General features: G+C 36.9%; 4 protein-coding genes across 8 annotated transcripts; 2 read left to right on the top strand and 2 right to left on the bottom strand.

Moving 5' to 3' along the window:
* Positions 1-9: 9 nt before the first annotated feature.
* On the top strand, positions 10-4411 carry LOC116178316. Of its 5 annotated transcripts, none has more exons than XM_031497781.1 (7): positions 10-167; positions 391-604; positions 878-1096; positions 1210-1350; positions 1405-1601; positions 1654-1816; positions 1870-4411. In XM_031497781.1, the coding sequence occupies exon 7, from the start codon at positions 2057-2059 to the stop codon at positions 4091-4093; it is 2037 nt and encodes a 678-aa protein (XP_031353641.1). In that variant the 5' UTR covers positions 10-167; positions 391-604; positions 878-1096; positions 1210-1350; positions 1405-1601; positions 1654-1816; positions 1870-2056; the 3' UTR covers positions 4094-4411. The 5 variants fall into 5 exon arrangements, with proteins under 5 accessions (XP_031353641.1, XP_031353669.1, XP_031353649.1 ...); XM_031497809.1 differs by having other exon boundaries at positions 1870-2204; XM_031497789.1 differs by lacking the exon at positions 391-604.
* Positions 4412-6788: 2377 nt separating this feature from the next.
* On the bottom strand, positions 6789-12273 carry LOC116160038. The gene is made up of 2 exons (XM_031473158.1): positions 12250-12273; positions 6789-7789 (listed from the first exon to the last, which is right to left on the bottom strand). The coding sequence occupies exon 2, from the start codon at positions 7704-7706 to the stop codon at positions 6846-6848; it is 861 nt and encodes a 286-aa protein (XP_031329018.1). The 5' UTR covers positions 7707-7789; positions 12250-12273; the 3' UTR covers positions 6789-6845.
* Positions 12274-15715: 3442 nt separating this feature from the next.
* Positions 15716-17908, top strand: LOC116166050 (probable DNA polymerase). The gene has a single exon (XM_031480911.1). The coding sequence runs from the start codon at positions 15716-15718 to the stop codon at positions 17906-17908; it is 2193 nt and encodes a 730-aa protein (XP_031336771.1).
* Positions 17909-22877: 4969 nt separating this feature from the next.
* On the bottom strand, positions 22878-25070 carry LOC116165973 (probable DNA polymerase). Its single transcript, XM_031480798.1, has one exon. It carries the CDS (start codon positions 25068-25070, stop codon positions 22878-22880), a length of 2193 nt encoding a protein of 730 aa, XP_031336658.1.
* Between the last annotated feature and the right edge of the window lie 775 nt (positions 25071-25845).

Here is a 25845-nt window from a genome sequence, read left to right as displayed (position 1 = left end):
AATGGCCGAAAGGGGAACCGACGAACCGTCAACCGGGCGGGAATGGGCGAACGGCAAACCGCCATTGTACATTACGTTTCGTTTATTTTCTGATTTTATAGTGATTTGTTAATTGCGTTTAACCCGACCTGTTTGTGAGCCAGAAATTCCATTCGATATTCTACGTGGTAAGTGAATATGATGTTTTTTCTGCTCTGTTTAAACGTTAAATAATGGATGCAAGCAGCAACATAACCTCGAAAGTTCTTTTCAGCGTTTTTATTATCAGTTTTTGCGTACCTTTTTACTGCTTTGAAATATTTTAATTTTTACTTAATTCTAAACATTATTGTTCTTACTGTTTTGCATCCCATTATTGCATGCTTAAGACTACGTTAGCTCCGTTTTTAGTTCTACCTTGCAATGGCGTTTGTTGGGGTCGAATTTACTGAAAATGGGACTGTTGGCTTAGTGCATTCTTCCTGGTTTACTCCTTTTAAACGCGAGGTTTTTTGGCCCCCGTATAAAACTTCCAACACTTTTAACCGAGCACTCACAAATGCTGAAGAGCCCGATCAAAGTAACTGGACATTGCATGCGGTGAAACGATCATTTTTTGAGTGTGGTATGTAATATTTTTGCATTAGTATTAAGCATGTTGTAGTATAACTCTAAAGCTATGGTTTCCTTAATAATGACGTCGTCTTTTAGTGGGTGAAAATACGATATTGCTTATTATAAACATTAACACACACTGTAACATTTTAAAGATTGGTTGTCTTAATCCAAGCAGTATGTGTTAATATTTGATTGAAAGCCACTGTAATTCCTCCCGATTAAGACGACTTAATATTTACAATTATGACTGACTGACGTGTAAATGTGAATTTATCTACAGATGACATCGATAAGGCTAGGAAAAAACTGAAGATTTGTGAAGTAACATCTGACATTCAGTCTGAACCAGAAGGGCTTTACCAAGATTGCAGTGGCAAAAGGAGCGCCAGAGTAAGAAAACCACGAGTTGTGTATTCATCGGACAGTGAAGGTGAAGAGGCTCGTCATAAATCTCTCCCAAAACCACCAGCTTTCCAGCAACTGAACTTACGCAAACCTGGTAAATATTGCATTAATTTTTGTAAGTTTTTGTAGCAAGTAGGCTGTAATTTTGAAATGATTGAATATAGTCAATAAAAGCAACTTCAATCATGTTTTAACACTTTTAAACAGATCCATCACAGTCTCGGTCATCAAATAATGGCATCGTTGTCCACAGTATAACTCCTGTTGTTGCCAGGACCGAACATAATCGGTTACCTACTCCAGTTAATGCAGAACATTTAAATGAAAATGCAAGTTTGAACCCAGGAAGTACGTTGCAAAGTTGTAATATGCCTATAATTAAATGTGTTTTTAAACTTGCAGATGTGGAAAAGATTTTCCAGGAAATCAAAAAATTGAGGGAGGAATTAAAAGAAATAAAAGCTTTTATTAAGCAGTCACGGAATGCTGATGTTGCTGCCTTACCAGATGACATTCCTGTGGAGTTTCCTTTGAATGCTGTTGCTCACATGCAACGGCTGGATGAATATTTATCAGCAGAGGATAAGCGTAATAGTTTGGTAGTGTACTTGCATTAGTTTTTAATATTGTAAAACATGTTTGTTTTTTAAGGCTTTGTACTTGTCTTCATTGGGTGGTTCTGGAACCATACCAAAGGTCAACAAAATTTTGAGATTTCTCATGACAAATAATTTAGCTACGCAATATAATTTTGTGGGGCAGAGGCGTAACAAGATTGCTTTTGGAAGTACACAACTGCAAAGTGTAATCATTCGTAAGAAGGCTAAACAATTATGATATATTTGTACTAATTATTTTTTCTTGTAGGTGCTGTACAGATCAAATCTCCTGCAACAACACAATCAGAAATAGAAAGCGCAGTAAAAATTTGGCTAAAACATTCCAAGCAAAGAATGGAAAAGAGGGGGGTATCTGGAAATCAGTGAGACTTTGATTATATTTTTTATAATTTTTTATTTATGTAGAATTTGTTTTTTATTTGTGGTATTTTAAAATGTCAAAACGAAAATTAAAAGAATTTGTTGGTCGTAGACAGCAATGCAGAAGGGCTTTGCAAGCTACTAAACAGGAACTTGATTATGTTTTACGTAATGATAACCTTGCCAATAATTGTGTTGAAATTGACCATGTAGAAAATTATAGTAACTTAGAAGTAAATTGTAATGTAACAAGAGGCAATTCATCTTCGTCAGACAATGACAATATTGATGAGCACAGTACAACTTTTTTACAGTGTACATCATCATCAGATTGTAGCAAAAGTGAAATATCAAATGACGATACAATTTTTAGACAATTAACTGAATGGGCCTTAAAACATAAAATTTCACATTTAGCTTTGACAGATCTACTTCATGTACTTTCTATGCACCACCCAGAACTACCTTTAGATAGTCGAACTTTGTTAGCAACTCCAACTTCAACATCTATTTGCCAGTTAGAAACAGGTCAATATTGTTATTTTGGAATAACACGTTCGTTGAGTAAACTGGTTTCATTTATTAAGCCATTTGATGACAAAATTGAACTTAGCTTTAATGTCGATGGTATACCACTTTTCAAAAGTTCTAAATTACAACTTTGGCCAATTTTGGGATTAATTAAAAATACAAATAGCAGTATAAGACCTTTTGTGATTTCAGTCTTTTGTGGAAAGAACAAACCAAAACCTATAGATACGTTTCTCAATCCTTTCATAGAAGAATTAAGTGCTTTGCTAAAACATGGGTTTTTTAATGACAATAAACACTTCCAAGTAAATGTGCATTGCTTTGTTTGTGATGCCCCTGCAAGAGCCTATTTAAAAGGCACAAAATCCCACACAGGATATTCTGCTTGTGATAAGTGTACAGTTCACGGTGAATATTTTAAAAACAAGGTAATTTTTGACAGTTTAATATCGCAAAAACGAACAGATCAATCTTTTCGTCAACAACTGGATGAAGACCATCACATTTCCTCCACTCCTTTGCTTAATTTACCAATAAATTTGATCAAAAATTTTCCTACGGACTACATGCATAATATTTGTTTAGGAATTGTTAGAAAAATGCTTAACACTTGGATTGGAGGTTCTTTAAGGGTTAGACTACCACACCAAAAAGTTACAACTATGTCTCAACGTTTACTTGACTTGAAAAGAAGAATACCGATTGAGTTTAACCGCAAACCTCGTTCATTGGAGGAGTTAAAGTATTGGAAAGCTACAGAATTTAGAACCTTTTTAATATACTTGGGTCCGTTGGTTTTAAAAGATGTAGTGAATAATGCTGTGTATCAAAACTTTCTATTAATTCATTTTTCAGTTTCAATATTATTATCTGAAATACATATAAGAAAATTTGGAATTGAGTTGGTAAGAAATGTTATCAATGTTTTCATTGATCACTCGAAAACATTATATGGTTTAGAGTTCATGGTGTATAATGTGCATTTATTATCACATATCTGTGACGATGTAGAATGGTTTGGTGTGTTAGATAATTTTTCGGCATTTCCCTTCGAAAATTACCTTGGGCAGCTCAAATCATTAGTGAGGACCTCTACAAATCCTTTACAGCAGATTCATCGTCGCCTTTGTGAACAGGATTTATTTATTTCCCGGTCTTCTAATCAAAATTGTGGCATAAAGTTAAGTTTAGAACATTCAAATGGACCATTGATTTCTGGTCAGAATTATAGATGGCATAAACAATTTACTAAACTTCATTTCCGTTGTATTACATTGTCACTTGTAAGCTATTGTAAAGCAGACAGTTATGTTTTAAATTTTTCAAGAGATAAAGTTATTGAAATTCATAACATACTAACAACCATTGACAACTCAACATATATTATTGGCAAGGAATTTCTCGATTATTCAGATTTGTATTTGTACCCATACCCTTCAAGCGAATTGAACATTTTTGAAGTTCAAAATTTGTCAGAATCTTTTAAACTATGGGCAATTACTGAATTAAGTAGCAAATGTATTGTTATACCATATAAGCAACATTTTGTAGCAATGCCTATTATTCATAGCCTGTTATAAATTAGAAAGAAATTGCATAGCAATTTTATTCTATCTAAAAATATTTGATATTTCAAATTAATGTAGCAACTAATGTTTGATATTACGTGTTCTACTTACATTCTCTAAAAATATTGTCTGCTTAATCATATAACTAAGATGGATTAAAATGTTATGCAACTTTTTTTATTTTTATCATATTAGTTTCTAACCACACATTTTTTTTTTATTTAAATTTGTATACCGCATATGTATATATAACGGTTCTTTAAATACTATTTATGTACTTATTTTATATGTAAGTTTTACGTATGTATTTTCTGTTTATAGTAAACATAAAATTGTATTGAAGCGTTTTATTTAAGTATCAGGTTTTGGGGTATGGCTGAATTTATGTTGATGGATAACGTCAAATTGACGTTTTTGTATGACGTCATTTGTCTGAGACATTAGGAAGTCATTTTCACGTCATTTTTTCGTCATGTAACTAGTGATATGTGGTCATCACATCACCATCGATAGACGTCATTTTCACGTACTTTTGCTGCCTGGGAGAGGGAGCCCACCATTTCGACAGTACTATATTAACTCAGCCAGCTCTCTGGTAGGTGGGGCCTCTTCCGAGTCATACCAACTGGAGATAAGCTGAGCAGACCATCAAGTGCTTGGTCCATTCTCTGCCATCTTTCAGCTGAAGTCTTTGAGCTACAAAGATCCCTAAAACAGAGATCAGCCATTAGATAAGACTCAATTCATCTAGCGACATAAACGCAAGTCAGTTGACTGCCCCTCTTATAATAAAGAGAGTCCTCCATCTGGCGCAGACCTTTTACGCGTCCCCTGTAGGCTGTAAACCCAAGGTTCTTGTATGAGGCGGGTGTTGACGGCCTATTTATAACCAGTCACCCCCTTACTGTGCTGCAAATTGCTCTGTAGGAGGTTTACCTCGTCATCACACTGATGCATTAGGTTCCATCCTCCACTAGTGATGCCGACGGTTAGGTACGACTCCTGGTCGGAGCCAAGGACAGCCACGTAAGCCAAAAGCTCGACTACATCTTTCTCGGCCTCTGAGGGCGCTGGTACTAATCCCGACGCCCCTACGAGGTCGATAACGAGAGATTGAGTCCCCTCGAAACTGGGTCCCGCTACTCCGATGGAGCGCTCTTCCTTACCTGGCGCAGGCGGAGCATTCGCTTTCGTCACAAATGTGACGTGCGAGACATCCGCATGTTTGAAAGTTCTGCCGCCGGAGTGCCCTATAAGATGGCTCATTTACACTAAATGCGAGGAGGATCCCTGCGAAAGAACGCCCTCCATAGACTCGTCCTGAAAGGATTGCCGCTCTGGATGCGCTTCAAGCTTGTAGCCGTGTCATCCGGGAGTCCGTATAACACTGCCATAACCTAGGGTTACCCTAGGGACGTGCCTCCGCACTTGCAGAGACGCACCAGGGCATAATAAAAGCGACGGTCCTCTTCAACTAGTCCAAGGTTCACTGCTCTTCGCATTCGGTCACAATGGCACTCTGCCGATTCCAGCGGAACCCTGCCAGCCGATGAAACGCACCCCCCTCCCAAGGTTAATAGAGAAAGTAGGTTGCCTCGTAACTTTCAGCCAATAGACGTTCAGTATTAAAATACGCGAATGACGTCACCCACGGCCGGTTGCAGGAAAGCGAATTATAATCAAAATCCTACATTATTTGTCAAATCTGAGTTTAAACAAGAATTTTGACATTTGATTAGCTGCCTACTGCAATATAAAGTCAATCAAATGTCTTAATACCGGATTAAACAATAATCCTGGATTATTTTTTTTGTGCAACTGGCCGCCAGACTCCCATTTTGTCCACATCATAAAAATTAATTATTAACGCAACAACAACAGAGCAAGTTCAAAAAATGCAAAATGGATCGAAATGGTACTTTACATGGATGTGCTGAAAAGTTACTGTATTGCATAGAAAGAAACATGCTGGCGAAAACGCACTTTATTCAAAATAGCTTACATTTCAACTTCATAGTCTTCAGCCGGGAAATGTAGACTGCACAGTCTATTGAATATGGGGTTCAGGTTCCCCTTTAATGGACCTCGACCGAGGCCGAGTGTGACACCGGAACAATTATTTACTACCCTGAGCCCCGCCGAAGCGTACCGACTTGCCCATAGGCCCGTGGTGCATGAAATATGTTTGATAACATTTTGTTGCAATAATTCCAAGGATGTGACAGGTTCCCAATATACTCTATCTACTACATAATGTACCTATGGTTGACGTCTGGCTGCACGTGTGTCTGAACTCATAAAGAAGGTACACAGACGAAATAAATGAAACTTGTTATACATTGGTAATAAGCTAAAACCAATGGCGAGCGAATTTGGATCCATTATAATATAACACAGTAATAACGGGCGAAAAAAATGAGTTGCTGTCGAGTCGCCTTTGGAAGTTAAGTGTACGATCTCCCATATAAACAAAAATTCCAAAGGTGATCCGTGACTCGACAGTAACTCATTTTTGATCGCATAATATCTGCAAAACGCAGCTATTTACGTAGTTAGCGTATGAGCCTGCATCCTCACAGTTAATCCTTTTTTTACCATCCAATGCTAATTTCACCTTTTCTTTCGCAATCGATACCCGAGTTCCGACTCATCGCTTGTGGGTTTTTTAGAAAAATAAACGCTGGAAGAACTATATTAACAGGCAAAATAAAAATTAATAAAAAAAATATTTATTTAAACACTAATCAGTCGTGTACACAAAAATCTAGCCTGAGAAATCATTTTGTTTGTTGCTACTTCGTTTCCCGCTTAGTGACGCTGATGAATTGGTGTCGATATCAGAAGTCAGAAATTTATTAACTCTTTCATAATACTCCGCATTACTTTCATCGTTTGGTAAATTACCATTCGTTTTCTTCTGCAAGTGTTTTGGTATTTTAATATTTTCGCAATAATGACTGAGAATATCGGGCGGTACCACTTGTCCCTTCAAATTCCCTCGATGAATCGTGTTAACTTCTACCTTTCCTCCCATTTTTGGAATCACTATGTCGTCTGGGTAGTTATTCTTCATTCCGCTAAAGCTAACCTTGACTGAGAGAGTGGACCAAATTGCTTCCAAAGCTGATGCGATTAATATGTTTATGGTGATCATATCTTTAGTGTTGGGATGACGCACAACCTTTGAGTTGGTTATTATAATAAGAACTATAACTAAAACTAAACATATGAGTGACGTCGTAGTTGACACTACTGACATAAGGAAGAACCAACATATGTTGTGGTCCATGTACCATCTTTTCCATGCCAGCAGAGCCGTCAATCCGGCGCCAAGTGCGCCTATGCACATTAGGCAGGGTCCCAATGTTAATGAAGTCGACGGATCAATTCGCTCGCTATTATGAGTATTGTTAGTGAAGTTCTCATCTGTTTCATTGTGCGATCCTTCTGTATTCATTGTTGACGAGGTAATGGTAAGTGAAGCCATTAGTAGAGATACTAGTGCAAATGACAGATGAACCACTCCAAGGCCTAGGACAATGGATGCAGAATAACGTCTTTCAGATGGGTACAGCCATCGTGGGTCGGGATTTGTTTTCACCTTGACTTTAAAAATGTTTTCCATTGTGAGTAATTCACATAACTTCCAACTTCACGTTGCATTCATGAGTGTGTTGATGTTGAATGGCATAATTTTTCAATGGAGATCTGAAACCAAACTCTAATTGAGCAACTTGATCTTCTGACACAATATAGGTATTCACCCGAATGCACAAAACAATAAATGTTTAAACAACATTTCATCTCCAAATTACTTCATGACCTATAAATTTATTTTATCAAAATTTATGTATTCTGGCTACTGAACAATTTGGAGATGAAATGTTGTTTAAACAATAAATATGCGACTTCTTAGGTTTTTCACGGATAAAATGCTTTATTTGTTTCACCTACATCATTGGGATAAGTTCATCATTAGGCGCCTAACTACTTGGGTATTTATTTTGTTATCAAGCAAGGAGATGCTGATAAGAATCATTGAATTTTTGTGTTTGTTTTAAAATTTTATTTAAATAGACTAGAGGATGCGGTAGGAGTATGGATGGATATTACAAAATTGTCTTTCAAGTGGTTCTCAGTTGGAATTGAAACCGCTCCACCTCTCTCAGCAAAACATCTCGTCAACTTTTGCCTTTTTTTCTTCATAATGAATAAGAGGAGGCTATTATCTTCTTCCTCTTGATAACATTCGAAGAACCGACTTTTTACAGATATTCATACTGATTCAAAGGCCTAAACACGCAAGCACAAAACCAGCTGTGTATTAAATGGCCACCAAAAACAGAATTACAATTTATAACTGGCGAGTGGCGAGCCTATATAACACAAACCGAGACACAAACTATACAATTGTAACAAGTCGACGAGTTACAAGTAATCTGCCTGTAACTATAGTTCTAATGAATTCGGTATATGCAAATGAGTTGTGTTATGAAAAAGCTATACAAGTGTAAAATATATTTTAACAATTGTAGGACTTGATAAATCATCACGTTAGTTATCCACACTCGGAGATGATACCCAGATGTCGCCAACATCATGTAGCTCCGTTTCCTAATGTTGTAATTACTTTAACTTTAAGGGACGGGGCTACATGATGCGGGGTCGGCGACGTCTGGGAGCCATCCCGAGCATAGTTTACGAACGTGGTTTTGGTCCGATTGTTTTCCAACTGGTGTCGACGGAAAGATCTTTTAAGCGCGCACAACTCCTGAATGACAGAATTTTGCTTTTTCTTATGGGCGAAATTAACCACCTTTTGCAAGGCGATAAAATGATAAAATGAGCAAAAGGAGAAATCACCGCCAAATATGTGTCTTCTTCAGTGGTCAAATGTGCATTAAAAACTGCATGACAATATCATATTTCTAATTAAGGCGGTTTTAGATTTACCAACCGGTAGGTATGAATTTATTAATATTAGTATTTTGTTCATTATTTGGCATATGCTACCCACTGCTAATTATTGTTTAAATAATATAATTTATTTTAGATAAGACTGATTTTTCGAAAGAAATCCCCTTTATGTGACGGTTTGTCAGTCTGCCCACCGGTTCCTCAAGAACGAAAAGAAACAACGATGTCAGACCTTCACCAATCAATTTCTATGGATCAGTGCTATGGTATTGAATATGAGCCGGATTAAAAGTAGCGTTTCCGCATGCGAGCTGAGTGTAAAAAACATTCCCCTACTGAAAAGCGTATGCGATTCTTCATATCTTGCTATTAATGCTGATAAAGCACTAACAAAACAAATGGAAAGGTAATCGTTTACAAACGATTTACAACCTACCACGCTCCCTTTGTAAACACGCTCTTCTGATATTTCGTTCTCTCGATGTTGGCATTGTAATTTTTAAGCATCTTACAGCATGGCATTGACTTTTTTCACAAATCACAATTTGCTATTATAAAAGATCCTCAGGCTCAGATCCGTTATAGTTTTGTATTGTTATACGTCCGTGTGCACGAGGGATAATTAATTTCAACATTCGGACAGGGCGTTACCTATTGATTTTCAGGTACCTAAGTCAACAGAAACAAAGTGGATTGCGAACGGGAAAAATGAATTGCTAAAATAATAGAAATCAGTATATTACCTATTCTCTAGGACCCTTAGATGTGTAGGAATTGACTGTAATTCCCCTCTCTGGGCGAGGTGTAAAGGTTTGGAGCAAAGTGTGCCCAACAGCATTGTTATTTATACAACCATTGTGGTTTGGGGAGGCTTTCAAACGCATTATCTTGATCCCAAATCTTGCGCATATTTGATAACCACGTGTATTTGATCAAGATGCATTTGTGATCAAAAGGCGTAAAAAAACAATTAGTTGTGCAGCAAAGTAACTACATTTTGGATGCCTGGGTATTTTGATCAAGAAACGCAAGTAAATATTACCTAAATATGATCTGCTTTCAAAATTAATGAAAATCGTATTAATTAAAACAAATCTTGTACTCGTTGCATTTATAAATAGTTATTATGTACTTATCAAGGACGAAAAGGTGTCTATTATGACGAGTATGGAATTTGATGTCCAAGGCGTGGCTTCGTTCGACTAAAAGAGCAATTCCTAAACAAAATCGGCTATGTTGTAACTGTTTACGTTTATCTAATTTTTTCATAGCATTTTGGAGAGGTGGCCTAAAAGAAATTTCCTCTTTGGAACAAGCCTCGGAGAATATAATTGGCAAAATGAAGAAGGTAAGTCTGTAAGTCACTAGCTTTGCAAATAAAGAAGAACACATTTTTAGCGCTCTTTTTAAGAATAAACAAATGTGCTATTGTTTGTGTTTTATCCGTCCATCCATCCGTTCGTCCGGACCCACTTCTGTCGTGTTAAACTACTTTTAGGGGAATGGTCCTAGAGTCTTCTAATTTTTTGGAATAGGTAGCCTATACCTTAAAAGTGTGCCAGGCGGCCATTAAATTTCGTTTATCTTAAGGGGGGCGGGCCCCCATGAATTATTTCCTGAGAGTGAACACACGTTCTGCCCTTCATGGTATATTCTAATGAAAGGTCTCATCGAAATGAATTGGTTAGTACAAATTATATCTTTCCCACGTGACTACTTTCCGAGATCAGTGGGTGAGCGGGAAGGGGAGGGGGGGTTAAAAATTAATTTTATTTTTCATGGTATTATAATCAAAGTTCTCAACAAAAGGAACTGTTTTCTACCAACTACAGCCCTTCTTTCTGACCCCTTATCAAAAGAGGGCGTTGGTTCATGGTGCTCTAAGGAAAGATTTCAACGAAAGGATCGGATATAATTCCTTATATTCCACTAACAGATTGTCGGAGGAGGGCACTCTCAAAGGGCGATTGGGACGTCTGGAAGAAATATTTTATATATAAATTGGTGATGTCAAAACTTCAAGTGCTAATATCTCGAAAACGCTATGTCGGAGGAAAGGACCCTCAAAGGCAAAATGAATCGTCTGGATGAGACGTACCTATTGGTAAAGTCGAAGCGAATATATTGGAAACAAAGTGTCTGAATAGTGTTGATCATCAATAAATATAGCATGCTACCTTATAGCCCAACCATTTACTATGCTATTTCGGTTTAAAAAAATGCGCTTTATCTGCACAAGAGTAGTGCCCAAATTATACTCAGCTCTGCAAGATGTTTTCTTTATTTCTGGAACCACAAGCGTCCACTAACGAAAATCAGAGGTGCGCGTTCTAATAATATCGATAAGTTTTATCTGTGTTTGCCCTGAGATCCTCATAGCGTATACAAATAAGATAATTTTCAAAAACCAAATTCTACCTACTTTTCTCTATTTTTCTACATGGTTACCAAGTTTGTTTAAACACTTATCATACCAAACAACTGAATAGAAACTTGCCATCTGCTCCGTTAACCAAGTGGACACAGCCGTTTTCACTTCTACGTCATACTTGTAGGTAGTACTTGCCGTCGAAATGATGTTTGAGATTGCGGAAAAGATGAAAATCGTTTGGCGCAAGGTCTGTAGGAATTTGAAAATAAATTTGGTTTTTTTTGCTTTCGTTTTGTTATTATTTTCAAACGGACCTTACTTAAAAAACACGCCTCGTAAAACAAGGCGATTTCCGAAATGCAGCAATGAAAATTTTTGGAATAAAGGAGCTTTGGGGAAAGTCAAAGGATGTTGTGAAGTTTATCGTAGTGGGTTGCTTCATACCCTAAATTAGTTTTTTTGAATCTTTTCTTAAAGAGATAAGGTTAAACTATGCCTAAATGTGCAAACAAGGGAACTATAAAAGAAGTTTACTTCTTATGAAGTTTGAGGTGGCCTATTAATTACTCCAGATATATTGTGACATAAAAAAGCGATGGTCCACTCCACAGCGATAGAAGTTATTTCGGTGTTTGCGGTCGATGGGGAAATTAAAAATTGATGTTTGTATTCAGCTCGCTTATACACGGCATTGAAAAAAAAGAAAGCTACTGAAACAGTAATTTTTATAACAGTGACATTTTAACCCATTTCTAAGGTTCATTTAAACTGGATTGTTTTCTATGTTATCTATAAAATTCATTGTTCTTTATATAGTACGTCGCCCGTGGTAATGTCCTTAATACTATTTAAAGTAGGGACGCTGCTTCATTGTTCGTACCTAATTTATTTTACTCTATTACCATGGTTGCTACCTGCGCCAGCCCTGAGAAACATTTTGTTCTCATGATGAAAATATGAAATATTAATAAAAGACGAATTTGGATAAAAAAATCCGATACAAATGGATACCGGACGATCCTCGAGTTCGCCTGATAATCTGCATAGCTGAAAGACAATAGAGACCTTTCTGATATCCTTAAGAACAACATGCGTACCAATTTTTAAAGCGATCGGACGTTTCTGATTTCTAAGCAAGGTTATCGTGCACACGGACAGACGGACAGCAATACAAAATTATAAACGTTCTCGAGGGTCGATAAGCTTCAGTGTTATAAAAAAAACTCTGCCCATTAAAACCTCCTTCCTTCGGGTCCTAAAGTACCTATAAAACACCAAGTTATCTTAATAGCTATTATTGGAACCAATTCCATTTGGAAACGGTTCAAAATTCGAAACGACGAGCTATAAAATATGTAACTTCTACTTGGTAAAAGTGGGTACCATGAGTAGTATAGGGGCCACCATGGGCACCCCCCACTCCTCCTCCTTTAAGCCCCGCCCCCCTGGCTTCCTATTGGTTGGCTTATACCCCGCCCATCTCCCACTCCTTTAATCTGATTGGCTCCCCGCCCTCGTTTGAGAATCCTCGATTCCTATTGGTTCCACCCCCCCTTCGTTCTCATTGGTCCTGACAAATCCTCGATTCCTATTGGTTCAACCCCCTTCTCCTTTCCTTCGTTCTCATTGGTCCTGACAAATCCTTGATTTCTATTGGATGGATCTCCCACCCGTTCTTCGACGCATCTACCTCCAGTCGCCGTTGCATGGTCTCTCTCGTCCACATGGTTATCGACGACTGTTTCTCAGTTCATATCCAGTCGTTGTGGGGGGGACATGCCACTTTTGGATCTTTCAGAAAAAACCCGTAGAGATCAAGGTTCGAACCTACTCCCCGCACGTACTACCGTCGTAGAGTATCGATATAGCATCTGCGCTACGAAGAACTAATGCAAAATATAGGTATCTCGTCGTTCCATATTCCTGCACTGTGCTGCTGTGGTTGATTAATCGTGGGTATGCTATATAAATTACGTTCTAATTATTTTTAGGCAATAAATGGATAAACAAAAATAAGGCAATCGTGAAATTCGTGTATGTTTTCTGAGGGGTGTTTGAAATCTGCACCGATTTTGAAAGTAATCTTTATTTTCGTTTAGACTTGCGTTGCATAACGTTAAATCACGTGATCACACACCTGCAATAAAATTTCAATTAGCGGAAGACCGTATCAGTATCCATTTGAACATTGAGGCAGTTAGTTCATATTTTTCTTGGTAAAGAAATCTTCGTACTTACGCCTAGTAAAAAATTACAGACCGATTAGAAGGTCTGCATTATGTCTTCCACCAATTTTGCAATTTTTAAAGCTCATTGCATAATCTGTATCATAGATCACGTGATAAATATCTAGGTAATGCATTCTTATAAAGTCAGTGCACCTGTGCAAAGTCGACAGTATAAAGAAGCACTTCGAAGTGTAAACGTACCTGTGAGCCGCACAGATTGAATTCTTTTCTGGCTTACCAATTCCATATTAAGTTGGTATTCTCGTGCATGCCAAAATCAGTTTTGCATTCGAATTCGAATCAGACTTAAGAAAAAATAGCTATCAGCGCGATAAGGTTTTTGTTTAAGTGTATCTAGGAGTAAGATTTCTGCACGATAATTATTACGCAAAGTAGGTTATTAATAACATTTTTTTCAATCGCATCATTGCGAGTAGGTAGCTAATTCTCGCCGCTATAAAAAGTACATCACTGGTGTGTTGTAACTAGGTAAGCACTTTCAGATTCACTCGGTAATTACCTATACCCCCATTCAAACTTTTTTTTTTGGTGACTATGGCCAAATACGAAATTGTTGGCGAATTTCAAAAGAACGTTAAAAGGTTCGCATTAAGGGGGCGTACAATAGAATTCAAAATCAAAGACGTTCCACCCAATGAAAACACAGTGTTGTGGATCAAAACAGCCATCAACCAAATAATCTCTTATATATGCACTGACGTTTCTCCTTCTGATATGATCGGGTTTAATTTTTGTTCTAAAAAGTTTTCGCGAGGGGGAGGGTACTTACGATTCCAGCCTGCCGAATCGGTATCTTTTGAAGATATTTGGGGATTAATTTCGAGCATTTATCAATCTAATTCAGCTGGTTTAAGTACGGAAACCTTCTGTTTGGAGGCTACAATTATCCGGGTGCCATCCGGCAAAGGTAGGATTAAGGCGGGTAACTACAACAATTTTGAGGAAGAATGTTCTGCTCGAAAGGGGATTATTTCCATTAAAAATACAGATAACTTATGTTTACCCAGAGCTCTTGTTGTTGCCATAGCTAAAGTCACGGGCGATTCTGGTTATGAGAACATAAGAAGAGATAGAGGTCATGTTCAGTTAAATAAGGCGAAACAGTTGATGCAGGAAGCTGAAGTATACATTGAGGCAAACGGTGGCGGAATACCCGAACTGAACAAATTCCAATCTTATTTTGGTAACAACTTTAAGATTGTGGTATATAATTTCGGTACTAAAGGGCGCGAAGTCATATTTGAAGGCAACTCAGACGCAAAGTTGACAATCAATCTATTATATTTTGAAAATCATTACAATGTTATTACTTCACTAACGTCGGCTTTTGTGTGCCGATATTATTGCGAACCTTGCCATATCCCCTATAACAATAAAGGGGGTCATATTTGTGCCAGTATTTGCATATCTTGTAAACGGTCCCCCGCATGTGATCGAGAGCTGATAATTAAATGCGCTGATTGCCGTAGGAATTTTGTCTCAAATTTATGTTTCAGTAACCATAAACTTCACTCGGGAAAAGAAGATAAATCGGTTTGTGAAAAATTTTTTAAATGTCGTACGTGCTACAAAATAGTTTTAGCCGGGCGAACTCACAGTTGTAATACAATTTATTGCAATATATGTCACCAAAACCGACCAAATAATCATCTTTGTTATATGCCCTTGGATTCCTCTTCACCAAAATTAACAGATTTCCTTTTTATTTTTTACGATTTAGAATGCACGCAAAACAAAACTGTATCTGATGGAAAATCTTTGCATGAACCAAATTTATGTGTTTTCAATCAGAGGTGCGAAGTATGCATCGATTATCCAATCGAGAAAGTTGTTTGCAGAAAGTGTGGTGTACGTCAACAGGTATTAAATATGAGCAGCATAATTGAGACGTTTTTTCAACATATTTTAGAGATAAGAAAGAAGTTCAAACATGTAATAGTTTTGGCACACAATGGACAGGCTTACGACCATCAATTTATTTTGAATTATATTTTAACCAAAACTCAGTTCAAACCAGAATTAATTATGAGAGGTTCAAAAATAATTTCCCTGAGTATCAATAATGTGAAACTGTTAGACTCTTTGAACTATTTTCCCATGTCCCTCGCCAAGTTACCAAAAGCGTTCGGTTTAACAGACGATTTTCGAAAAGGATTTTTTCCGCATCACTTTAATACACCCGAAAATCAAAATTATGTAGGACCGTATCCCGATATGAAGTATTATAATCCAGATGCTATGAAGACCGACGAAAGAGATAAATTTATTAGTTGGTACACCGAAAATAAAGACAACATCTTTGATATGCAAAAGGAAATTGTCTCTTATTGCATATCCGATGTAAATATATTAACGCTCGCCTGCCTGAAATTTCGAGAATTATTAATTAAATCCGGAAATGTGTGTCCGTATACAGAGGCATGTACGATTGCCAGCGCATGTAATAAACTGTTTCGTCGTAACTTTTTGAAAACAGACACGATCGGTTTGATTCCTAGACAGGGATATCGATACCGCGATAATCAATCAAAAGTAGCAATTCACTGGTTAATATGGGAGGAAAAGGTGCGAGGAATAGACATCGTGCACGCTGCCAAACAGAAAGAAATCGTCATCGGTGGTTTGCCTGTTGATGGGTATTGTCCACAAACAAATCAGGTATTTGAAATGATGGGGTGCTTTTATCATGGGTGTGTAAAATGTTTTAAAAATGATCGCGACAAACCTATACACAGTAACTCGTACGAAACGATGGATTTAAGATACGAAAATACCTTGTCAAAAATCAATCACCTTAATCAACTAGGTTACGAGGTAATAGTAAAATGGGAATGTGAATTTAAACAAGATACAAACCCCAACATAAATAAGTATGTGTCTGAACACCCATTGGTACATTTTGCTCCATTAAACGCGCGAGACAGTTTTTACGGCGGTCGAACCGGTAACATAAAGTCCTACTATAAAGTAAAAGACGGAGAAAAGATCAATTACATCGATATCTGTTCATTGTATCCCTACATTTGCAAAGTAGGCAAATTTCCTATTGCCCATCCTCAGGTCTTAGTAGGGAGCGACTGTGCCAATCTCGACGTCACAAAAGTCGATGGACTTATTAAATGCAAGGTACTGCCTCCACAAAATTTATTTCATCCCGTTCTTCCAATAAAGTTAAATAATAAATTAATGTTCCCTCTGTGTTATTCCTGTGCTAAAAATTTTACGCAGGAGGATTGTTCCCACGAAATAGGCGATAGAGCCATTGTGGGAACATGGGTGGCCGACGAAATTGTCAAATCTATAGAAAAGGGTTATAGGATTATGGAGGTATACGAAGTTTGGAGTTATAAAACGGAGCAGTATGATGGCAAGTCAGGTGGTTTATTTACTGAAATGATGAATAAATTTATTAAAATCAAACAAGAAGCGAGCGGGTGGCCATCTAACTGCAAAACTGACAAAGAAAAACGAGCCTATATTGCACGATTTTATGAAAAAGAAGGTATATTATTGGAGTTTGATAAAATTGAATTTAACCCAGGTCTACGTTCGTTAGCAAAATTAATCTTAAATTCATTTTTCGGAAAATTCGGTCAACGAGAGAACCAACCTAAAACCAAAATTATTAACCAACCGGTGGAATTGTATGCACTTCTGTTCGATCCTACAATTGATGTTGTAGGCATCTTACCAATAAACGAAGACACTTTAGTGGTAAACTATCAGCATAAAGAGGAATCATACACCCTTTTAAGTACAGTTAATGTATCCATTGCAGCATACGTCACAGCACAAGCTCGTTTGAAGTTATATTCATACATGGAACGATTGGGTGATCGTGTTTTATACTTTGATACGGACAGTATAATTTATATATCGCGAGAAGGAGAATACGAGCCCCAAACGGGCGAATTTATTGGGGACATGACAAACGAGCTTGATTGCTATGGCGCAGGTAGCTATATTACGGAATTTGCCTCTGGAGGGCCAAAAAATTATGGTTTTGTTGTATATTCCCCAACACAGGATAAGTACTTTCAATCCTGCAAGGTTAAGGGTATATGCATCAATCACGAGACATCAAAGCTTGTTAACTTCAACACCATGAAAAATTTGATAATCAATGAAGAGATTCCGAAAAAAATATTGTACACTACGTTTGAGAGGACCGCACAGCATCAGGTGTTAACCAGCCAAAAAGAGAAAATATTTCGAGCAAATTTATTGAAGAGACGTTTCAGCGGTTACGATTCATACCCGTACGGATACAAGAAGATAAAGCAGTGCTGACATAGTGTCTTTGTCGACATCATTAATATGGCGTGATGAGTTTCGTACTAACCCCAACAGCCATAATTTGGATTTGTTTAGTTGGTTGTCGATTTATTTGCCTATTCGGGCATACTGTGTAGTTTTTTTAGAAAATTTATTCATCGTGCATTTAACAGGTGTATTAGATTTCACTATGCAGAGTTATAAAAAATAGCATATTTCTACGACCATTTACATATAGTTTTCTTTAAAATAGGCAGATGATAAGACATTAAAAAACTAGTAATTTTACAATTGTAATATTTCAATTTGTATATATCTATGTATTATATAATATATGAATCTCAATAAATACTATTATCAAAAGCAATGTATCATTTCTCAAACACAATTCATATATCAAATGAAGTGGCACACAATGGCCATTACCATTTGGAAATTACTATACAGGATTTTGTCGGATCGTCCATTCCGAGACTGCTACGACGTTAGTTAGATAGGTAGGTATGTGTTTAAATGCCGAAATGAAGCCAAATAAAGAAATTATTACATCCATAAGCCAAGGTACGCTATGCAATTCGTCAGACTGTTAAATTTTGTCCGCTTTGCGATATAGCAGAGAGAGATTAGGCATAACAAAATGAAAACGTTGCAGTATCAGTGTTGGAAGCAAATATACAGACAGTTGTTTACGAGAAACGCATCAAATTGTGTTCCAGAAAAAACAGATGCCTTTCATCGCTACCTTCCATGAGATCTTTCCTCAAAGTGGTGATCTAAAATACTCGCAATCAATCACTTTCACGCGCGGTGGCATATTAGTCCAGACGACGTCACCTTCACTAAAACTCAGCGGCGCGAGTTACGAATTCCTTACGAATTTCTCCATGAATTACCAGTGTAGGTCAGCATAACTGGCATTACTTATACACTTCTGCACAATGAAACATACGACTAAATAAAAAACTGGTACCTACATTGATTTTTGACAATCTTATCAACTTGGTGATAATAAAAAAACAGTTTTGTCCGAGCAATAGTTTTTATCCATTTACCATAAAAAATATCAGTTTAGCGCTTTACTAATCTTATAAGAAATAACACTGCTAAAACCTATGAACGGCCGAATACTAAAAAAGCATGTTTGTGTAAATACTGAGTTTTGTATGACACTAAAGTTTCGCAATTATCGAAGGAGACTCAGAAGATGAAAAATCACAAGAGCTCATTCGTTAAAAGTAGGTACATGGCTCTCCTGGTGATACATGTAAACTGATCTGTATACAAATGCTACGTAGAGGAGTTGATGGATCTCGAGCATAATTGCCTGTCATATGGTTTACGCATGAGAGAAACTATGGTTCCCCTACTATGTTCACTTAAGATCATCCCTTATGGGATCATTGACAGTAGAATAGTTCTTTCAAACATACCCGTTTTCGTAGATTCCTGCTACGATTAATTGTTTCGATTATGTGCAACGTTATAGGTATGTCTCCACTTGAAATAGTTTTTGAGCAATAGTATTTAATGGATCTTAATAATAATTTTAAATAACAATTTGTTATTGTCCTCAACAGAACAGTAATCTCATGTTATTTCTTATGGGGAAATGGGGTTCATTTTAGTCATTTTTTGTAACACTGGCACACGCGCAGTACTTTGGTCCGAGGTGCTCCCTCATATTTTGGCAACGCAAACGCCAACCGAACGCGAACATAAACCATAACGCGAACGTGACCCCAACGTGGACGTGAACGCGAACTTGAACCCAACGTGAACGTAATTGGAACAGGTATCAGCTAACAGGTTCTTTATTAGCGGTTTTAAGCTGTTAAAACTGTTACGAAATTTTGGTAGCTTATTTTTTTGTGGATTCGGATTTCGTCTAGCCTAGGAAGGAGCTTACCTTAGTTTTTGGTGTGGTTCTCTATAATTTGGTTCGAAGAAAACTACTTGAATCTCACCATCATTTGCAATATGATTCCTTTTAGTAGCATCTTGTGCGCCGTAAGTGACGGATATACAGTGAATTTATTTTAAATGCGAACATAGGAGTTTACATGCAATGTAATCTCCCTATGTTCGATTAAAAAAAACACATCAATCTATTGAGTAGTTCAAATGAGTAGTAGATAAAATTGACAGCTGTCACTATTTTAAAAATACCGCCGTCGAATTTAATTTCGAAATCGGTTAGGTGATTGCTTAGAATGTCAAAGAGGACACTTTGAACATTTATTGTAGTTGTTTTCGCTATTTTTTACTTATTTTCTTCATTTATGTATTGAATAGATCAAATTAGTAGAATACCAGATGCACATGACCTACAAATAATTGATGGTTGGTTCACAATGAATTCTGGTGTCAGCGAGTGCCCTGTGAGGTCAAGTTATCGTAAGTTTTTTATCCTCAAGTTGCTATGGCCCCCACATGCCTTCTTTAAAAAATTCTTTCCGAGTGCCCTTCATCATGGAGGCTATAGAAACCGTTGCTGTTCATAGTCACACAAGTTGCGCGTTTTTCTGGTGGGAATATGAACCGCGCACACCTTATAGATTGATGCGTTTTTTAAAAAAAACTAACATAGGGAAATTACATTGCATACAAAAGCGTATATTCTCATTTTTTAAAAAACTCACTGTATGTAATACAAGTGCATTTGCATTGCATTTATTTTAGACTTTTACCTACGCATCGCATCGAAGTTACTGATTTATATTAGGCGCATTTGATGATCCTTAATACTGTTTACCCGTTTATCTGTTTACTTGTATAAAGCTTTAACATCTTAACAGCTTAATAGCTTTAACAGCTTAACAGCTTTAACAGCTTAACAGCTTTAACAGCGTAACAGCTTAGCAGTGTAACAGCTTTAACAGATTATAACCGCTAATAAAGAACCTGTTAGCTGATACCTGTTCCAACGCATTTAAAAAAAAACTCACTGTATGTATACAAGTGCATGTGCATTTATTTTAGACTACACTATGCTTTTACCTACGCATCGCATCGAAGTTACTGATTTATATTAGGCACATTTAATGATCCTTAATACTGTTTGCCCGTTTATCTGTTTACTTGTATAAAGCTTTAACATCTTAACACCTTAATAGCTTTAACAGCTTAACAGCGTAACAGCTTAACAGTGTAACAGCTTAACAGCTTTAACAGTTTATAACCGCTAATAAAGAACCTGTTAGCTGATACCTGTTCCAATTACGTTCACGTTGGGTTCAAGTTCGCGTTCACGTCCACGTTGGGTTCACGTTCGCGTTATGGTTTATGTTCGCGTTCGGTTGGCGTTTGCGTTGCCAAAATATGAGGGAGCACCTCGGACCAAAGTACTGCGCGTGTGCCAGTGTTACAAAAAATGACTAAAATGAACCCCATTTCCCCATAAGAAATAACATGAGATTACTGTTCTGTTGAGGACAATAACAAATTGTTATTTAAAATTATTATTAAGATCCATTAAATACTATTGCTCAAAAACTATTTCAAGTGGAGACATACCTATAACGTTGCACATAATCGAAACAATTAATCGTAGCAGGAATCTACGAAAACGGGTATGTTTGAAAGAACTATTCTACTGTCAATGATCCCATAAGGGATGATCTTAAGTGAACATAGTAGGGGAACCATAGTTTCTCTCATGCGTAAACCATATGACAGGCAATTATGCTCGAGATCCATCAACTCCTCTACGTAGCATTTGTATACAGATCAGTTTACATGTATCACCAGGAGAGCCATGTACCTACTTTTAACGAATGAGCTCTTGTGATTTTTCATCTTCTGAGTCTCCTTCGATAATTGCGAAACTTTAGTGTCATAGAAAACTCAGTATTTACACAAACATGCTTTTTTAGTATTCGGCCGTTCATAGGTTTTAGCAGTGTTATTTCTTATAAGATTAGTAAAGCGCTAAAATGATATTTTTTATGGTAAATGGATAAAAACTATTGCTCGGACAAAACTGTTTTTTTATTATCACCAAGTTGATAAGATTGTCAAAAATCAATGTAGGTACCAGTTTTTTATTCAGTCGTATGTTTCATTGTGCAGAAGTGTATAAGTAATGCCAGTTATGCTGACCTACACTGGTAATTCATGGAGAAATTCGTAAGGAATTCGTAACTCGCGCCGCTGAGTTTTAGTGAAGGTGACGTCGTCTGGACTAATATGCCACCGCGCGTGAAAGTGATTGATTGCGAGTATTTTAGATCACCACTTTGAGGAAAGATCTCATGGAAGGTAGCGATGAAAGGCATCTGTTTTTTCTGGAACACAATTTGATGCGTTTCTCGTAAACAACTGTCTGTATATTTGCTTCCAACACTGATACTGCAACGTTTTCATTTTGTTATGCCTAATCTCTCTCTGCTATATCGCAAAGCGGACAAAATTTAACAGTCTGACGAATTGCATAGCGTACCTTGGCTTATGGATGTAATAATTTCTTTATTTGGCTTCATTTCGGCATTTAAACACATTCCTACCTATCTAACTAACGTCGTAGCAGTCTCGGAATGGACGATCCGACAAAATCCTGTATAGTAATTTCCAAATGGTAATGGCCATTGTGTGCCACTTCATTTGATATATGAATTGTGTTTGAGAAATGATACATTGCTTTTGATAATAGTATTTATTGAGATTCATATATTATATAATACATAGATATATACAAATTGAAATATTACAATTGTAAAATTACTAGTTTTTTAATGTCTTATCATCTGCCTATTTTAAAGAAAACTATATGTAAATGGTCGTAGAAATATGCTATTTTTTATAACTCTGCATAGTGAAATCTAATACACCTGTTAAATGCACGATGAATAAATTTTCTAAAAAAACTACACAGTATGCCCGAATAGGCAAATAAATCGACAACCAACTAAACAAATCCAAATTATGGCTGTTGGGGTTAGTACGAAACTCATCACGCCATATTAATGATGTCGACAAAGACACTATGTCAGCACTGCTTTATCTTCTTGTATCCGTACGGGTATGAATCGTAACCGCTGAAACGTCTCTTCAATAAATTTGCTCGAAATATTTTCTCTTTTTGGCTGGTTAACACCTGATGCTGTGCGGTCCTCTCAAACGTAGTGTACAATATTTTTTTCGGAATCTCTTCATTGATTATCAAATTTTTCATGGTGTTGAAGTTAACAAGCTTTGATGTCTCGTGATTGATGCATATACCCTTAACCTTGCAGGATTGAAAGTACTTATCCTGTATTGGGGAATATACAACAAAACCATAATTTTTTGGCCCTCCAGAGGCAAATTCCGTAATATAGCTACCTGCGCCATAGCAATCAAGCTCGTTTGTCATGTCCCCAATAAATTCGCCCGTTTGGGGCTCGTATTCTCCTTCTCGCGATATATAAATTATACTGTCCGTATCAAAGTATAAAACACGATCACCCAATCGTTCCATGTATGAATATAACTTCAAACGAGCTTGTGCTGTGACGTATGCTGCAATGGATACATTAACTGTACTTAAAAGGGTGTATGATTCCTCTTTATGCTGATAGTTTACCACTAAAGTGTCTTCGTTTATTGGTAAGATGCCTACAACATCAATTGTAGGATCGAACAGAAGTGCATACAATTCCACCGGTTGGTTAATAATTTTGGTTTTAGGTTGGTTCTCTCGTTGACCGAATTTTCCGAAAAATGAATTTAAGATTAATTTTGCTAACGAACGTAGACCTGGGTTAAATTCAATTTTATCAAACTCCAATAATATACCTTCTTTTTCATAAAATCGTGCAATATAGGCTCGTTTTTCTTTGTCAGTTTTGCAGTTAGATGGCCACCCGCTCGCTTCTTGTTTGATTTTAATAAATTTATTCATCATTTCAGTAAATAAACCACCTGACTTGCCATCATACTGCTCCGTTTTATAACTCCAAACTTCGTATACCTCCATAATCCTATAACCCTTTTCTATAGATTTGACAATTTCGTCGGCCACCCATGTTCCCACAATGGCTCTATCGCCTATTTCGTGGGAACAATCCTCCTGCGTAAAATTTTTAGCACAGGAATAACACAGAGGGAACATTAATTTATTATTTAACTTTATTGGAAGAACGGGATGAAATAAATTTTGTGGAGGCAGTACCTTGCATTTAATAAGTCCATCGACTTTTGTGATGTCGAGATTGGCACAGTCGCTCCCTACTAAGACCTGAGGATGGGCAATAGGAAATTTGCCTACTTTGCAAATGTAGGGATACAATGAACAGATATCGATGTAATTGATCTTTTCCCCGTCTTTTACTTTATAGTAGGACTTTATGTTCCCGGTTCGACCGCCGTAAAAACTGTCTCGCGCGTTTAATGGAGCAAAATGTACCAATGGGTGTTCAGACACATACTTATTTATGTTGGGGTTTGTATCTTGTTTAAATTCACATTCCCATTTTACTATTACCTCGTAACCTAGTTGATTAAGGTGATTGATTTTTGACAAGGTATTTTCGTATCTTAAATCCATCGTTTCGTACGAGTTACTGTGTATAGGTTTGTCGCGATCATTTTTAAAACATTTTACACACCCATGATAAAAGCACCCCATCATTTCAAATACCTGATTTGTTTCTGGACAATACCCATCAACAGGCAAACCGCCGATGACGATTTCTTTCTGTTTGGCAGCGTGCACGATGTCTATTCCTCGCGCCTTTTCCTCCCATATTAACCAGTAAATTGCTACTTTTGATTGATTATCGCGGTATCGATATCCCTGTCTAGGAATCAAACCGATCGTGTCTGTTTTCAAAAAGTTACGACGAAACAATTTATTACATGCGCTGGCAATCGTACATGCCTCTGTATACGGACACACATTTCCGGATTTAATTAATAATTCTCGAAATTTCAGGCAGGCGAGCGTTAATATATTTACATCGGATATGCAATAAGAGACAATTTCCTTTTGCATATCAAAGATGTTGTCTTTATTTTCGGTGTACCAACTAATAAATTTATCTCTTTCGTCGGTGTTCATAGCATCTGGATTATAATACTTCATATCGGGATACGGTCCTACATAATTTTGATTTTCGGGTGTATTAAAGTGATGCGGAAAAAATCCTTTTCGAAAATCGTCTGTTAAACCGAACGCTTTTGGTAACTTGGCGAGGGACATGGGAAAATAGTTCAAAGAGTCTAACAGTTTCACATTATTGATACTCAGGGAAATTATTTTTGAACCTCTCATAATTAATTCTGGTTTGAACTGAGTTTTGGTTAAAATATAATTCAAAATAAATTGATGGTCGTAAGCCTGCCCATTGTGTGCCAAAACTATTACATGTTTGAACTTCTTTCTTATCTCTAAAATATGTTGAAAAAACGTCTCAATTATGCTGCTCATATTTAATACCTGTTGACGTACACCACACTTTCTGCAAACAACTTTCTCGATTGGATAATCGATGCATACTTCGCACCTCTGATTGAAAACACATAAATTTGGTTCATGCAAAGATTTTCCATCAGATACAGTTTTGTTTTGCGTGCATTCTAAATCGTAAAAAATAAAAAGGAAATCTGTTAATTTTGGTGAAGAGGAATCCAAGGGCATATAACAAAGATGATTATTTGGTCGGTTTTGGTGACATATATTACAATAAATTGTATTACAGCTATGAGTTCGCCCGGCTAAAACTATTTTGTAGCACGTACAACATTTAAAAAATTTTTCACAAACCGATTTATCTTCTTTTCCCGAGTGAAGTTTATGGTTACTGAAACATAAATTTGAGACAAAATACCTACGGCAATCAGCGCATTTAATTATCAGCTCTCGATCACATGCGGGGGACCGTTTACAAGATATGCAAATACTGGCACAAATATGACCCCCTTTGTTGTTATAGGGGATATGGCAAGGTTCGCAATAATATCGGCACACAAAAGCC

The sequence above is a fragment of the Photinus pyralis genome, unplaced genomic scaffold (assembly GCF_008802855.1).
Source record: "Photinus pyralis isolate 1611_PpyrPB1 unplaced genomic scaffold, Ppyr1.3 Ppyr1.4_LG1, whole genome shotgun sequence".
In the NCBI taxonomy this organism is placed as follows: Eukaryota; Metazoa; Arthropoda; class Insecta; order Coleoptera; family Lampyridae; genus Photinus; species Photinus pyralis.
The sequence above is the reverse complement of the archived record's forward strand: the minus strand, read 5'-3'. Positions and strand labels throughout refer to the sequence as shown.

Coding starts and splice junctions, on each gene's coding strand:
- LOC116165973 (XM_031480798.1), bottom strand. CDS start 25,070: ATGTCCCTCGCCAAGTTACCAAAAGCGTTCGGTTTAACAGACGATTTT.
- LOC116166050 (XM_031480911.1), top strand. CDS start 15,716: ATGTCCCTCGCCAAGTTACCAAAAGCGTTCGGTTTAACAGACGATTTT.
- LOC116178316 (XM_031497789.1), top strand. CDS start 2,057: ATGTCAAAACGAAAATTAAAAGAATTTGTTGGTCGTAGACAGCAATGC.
- LOC116160038 (XM_031473158.1), bottom strand. CDS start 7,706: ATGGAAAACATTTTTAAAGTCAAGGTGAAAACAAATCCCGACCCACGA.